This window comes from Humulus lupulus, chromosome 4, assembly GCF_963169125.1.
Source record: "Humulus lupulus chromosome 4, drHumLupu1.1, whole genome shotgun sequence".
Lineage (NCBI taxonomy): Eukaryota > Viridiplantae > Streptophyta > Magnoliopsida > Rosales > Cannabaceae > Humulus > Humulus lupulus.
This window is the reverse complement of record NC_084796.1, coordinates 104752121-104755367: the sequence shown is the minus strand read 5'-3', so window position 1 is coordinate 104755367 and position 3247 is coordinate 104752121. Positions and strand designations below refer to the sequence as shown.

At 43.2% G+C, this 3247-nt stretch overlaps 1 protein-coding gene across 1 annotated transcript; it reads left to right on the top strand.

The window, feature by feature from the left end:
• Window positions 1–2079: 2079 nt before the first annotated feature.
• On the top strand, window positions 2080–3000 carry LOC133832455 (uncharacterized). Its single transcript, XM_062262796.1, has one exon. The coding sequence runs from the start codon at window positions 2080–2082 to the stop codon at window positions 2998–3000; it is 921 nt and encodes a 306-aa protein (XP_062118780.1).
• Window positions 3001–3247: the final 247 nt, after the last annotated feature.

The following is a 3247-nucleotide window of genomic DNA, read 5'->3' as shown; positions in this document are numbered from 1 at the left end:
GGTTAGCGAGTTAATTGCACACTGTTTTGTCTTAAAACTCACTTGGTAACCGCTCTAAGGAAGTAGGGCGTTACAAAACCCTAAGTAATTATGTCTGATATGATACGTATGAATTTTATGATACCACTGAGTAAGTAAGTATGTATGTTACCAGTTAAGACTGTATGTATGCTCTGGGATTTTCTGCATGCATGTGTACCTTCAGGTTATAAATTTTGGTTATGAGGCATGACCATAAGTTTGCCAGGACGTTCGCACATTCTTAAAATGTATGTTAGGGTTCGATTTCATCAAAATCTTATTCTTGGTTGATTATCTGCCTAGTTACAGTTAGTTAAGTTCTTGCTCTATTTATGTGGCTATGTTTGTTAAGTTGTTCTTACTAAGCATTTCGCTTACCTAGTTGTTTCGTGTTGTAGGTAAGCTCAAAGGCAAAGTGGATTAGTGAGCGCTGGAGCTTATCTACGATGATGTACATGTAGACCAACCGTTTGGGAATTTATGTTTAGGGGATTAGAACCCATATGATAACTAATAGTTTATTTTGGGCTCGCTGAATGTTTTAAAATTATGACACTGTAATTCACTTTTAAGTATGTGCATACTTCCAAACTATTGTATGTTTTGAAAAGTTTTTTTATATGGATTTTCAGTTACCTTATTTTAGAAAATGGTTATGTTTTCTGTAAATTATGTTAAGAGATTTTACGGGTCGTTACAGTTGGTATCAGAGCACCGGGCTAAACCGATTCTGTAGACAAACCCACATGTACATTCGCAAAGATAGACCGGCACTTACTGTAAGTAACGTCTTAAGTTATGTTCATATGATATCTATGTGTTTACCTACTTAAATTCTATAAATTGTAGGTTACATGGCTGAGCAACCCGATGTAGATAACCCCGTCCTAGAGGACCCATTTATAGTATATACCTTAGGGAAAAAGCTTTGATTCTATCAGGGATTCCATAGTGCCTATCCCTGCGTATTCACTAGGGAAACTGACAACTCGTATGATGTTTGGTCTTGGACTCATTCACTAGCAATCATCTTCGAGGATATGGAGATTCCTCCGAGCTTCATGGTGAGATTGGCTAGCTTTTACCTGCGAGACGAGGCTTTTTGATGGTTTCAGATATGGCAACTAAGACTGGAAACTACCTCTTGGACAGATTTTCGGGCATCCATTGAGCTTGCATTTGACTCTTTTGATGACGTATTGACATGGTATGCAGAGTACCATGAGCGCCTGATAGCGCAACGCATTCATAATGCGGCAGAGGGTGATCAATGGGCACAACTGGTGGTGCAGGATTTTCTAGTACCTGCAGGAGCCTAGCCTGAGGATAGGGCTGCGGCAAATCAAAACCCTAGACAGGTCTTGGAGGCCGGAGCTGAACCAAAAGAAGAAGATCCCGAAGAAAATCCCGGTGAGGATCCGACTAAGGGCCAGGAACACGAGGCAGCTGGGAATGGCATGGTTTGGGAAGTACCTGAGAGTTCAGATGAGGATTTAGATGGGGACATGCATATCGATTAGGATAGTGATCGTCTGTTTTATTATCTTTTCTGAAAAACACTATCGTTTTCAAATTTCACTGTTTTGTATCACTTCTGATTAAGGGTCCTATGCTAGAAACCCTGAGCCCTGACTAGGGTTAGATTCCCTTCCTATTTACTTTTGTAAACCCTTTCAGACTTTGTGTTGACTATTATGATATGGTTTCATATGTTAAAATGCAATCTTTTGTCTAATGAATGAGTTCTATGATTTGTTGTTGATCACTTGTGTAAAGATTAGCATGTGTATGCTGCTGTTACTAGTTTGTTACTTTTAGTAATCGCTCATCGTTGTCTATATATATACGTAGGAACTTTTCATGGCTCCTAATACCAGAGCCAGGGCAGGTCGTCAAGCCGATAATGCACAGGATCCAGTAGAGCAACTGGCTACGAACCCGCAAGTTTCAGCAGGTCAAGGCCAAAGTTGAGGTAGGGGCCGAGGCAGAGACCGAGGCCGAGTGAGGGGCCAAGGTCGAGGTCAGGGAGCGAATCAAGGAATTGACTTAGCTGCTCAGATGGAGGAGCTCCGTAGAAATTTTGAAGCTGAGAATGCTCGCATTGAGCAGGGCCATAAAAGACAGGTGGACTCTAATGCCCACCAAACAGAGATGTTTCAGACATTACTCCAACGCCTCCCAGCAGCACCGGCTAACAATCAGAATGAACCAGAAGTAGTTGCGGCTGAAGTAGTGCACCAGGATCCACCGGCTGGTGAGGCAAGGGATGAACCACAGGTTGAGGCACCGAGGGTGGCCCAACAAAAACCCATCTCTGAATTGTTTAGTCGCCAGAACCCACCCACCTTTGAAGGTACTACTGACCCAGTGGTGGCAGAAGAATGGATCAGCATACTAGAAAGGATCTTCGATTTCAGAACTACTGAGCATGAAAATGTGATTTGTACAATTTATATGTTGAGAAAAGATGCCCGCATCTGGTGGGATGCTGTAAAGAAGGGTCATAATGTGGCCGAAATGGAATGGCCAGAATTCCTAGTCTTGTTCAACTCTAAATATTACAGCCATACCATGATTGACCATAAGGTGGTAGAGTTTACGACTCTGAAGCAAGGAAATTTGAGCGTCAAGGAATATACCAGGAAGTTTGATCACTTATGCAGATTCGCACCGGATTTGGTTAATACTGAATCAACCAAAGTATGGAAGTATATGAGAGGACTTCGAGGAGAGATCGAAAACTTGTGGACACTGGGAAGACAAGCCCGAAAACATATGCAGAAGCAGTGGAGCGAGCGCTTCGCCAAGAGTCATGGTCTGAACTGGAAAGGAAGGAATCCCAGAAGTTTGAAGAAAGAAAGTTTACCTTTGGCAATCCGGGTCAGACCTAAGCTAACCGGAATGGCTCCAAGGGAATGTTTTTCCCTAGGACCAACCGCAATAAAGGGAATTTTGGAACCCGACGAGGCTCAAGGCTGAGTAGCAATGGGAATAACAAGAGAAAAGGAGGATCGTCTGATAGTCGAATCGGGGGTTCCAATAACAACCCAGGCGCGAATTCGAGCACTGGCCTATTTGTGATAAGTATGGCCATTGACATCTGGGTGAGTGCAAGGAGAGGGCATGACATGCCTGCGGAAAACCAGGGCACCTCGCTAAGAATTTCCAAAGTCTGAACTGGAAGGGCGTCAACAACCAACAAAAGCAAATAGGAGCCCCGCCACAG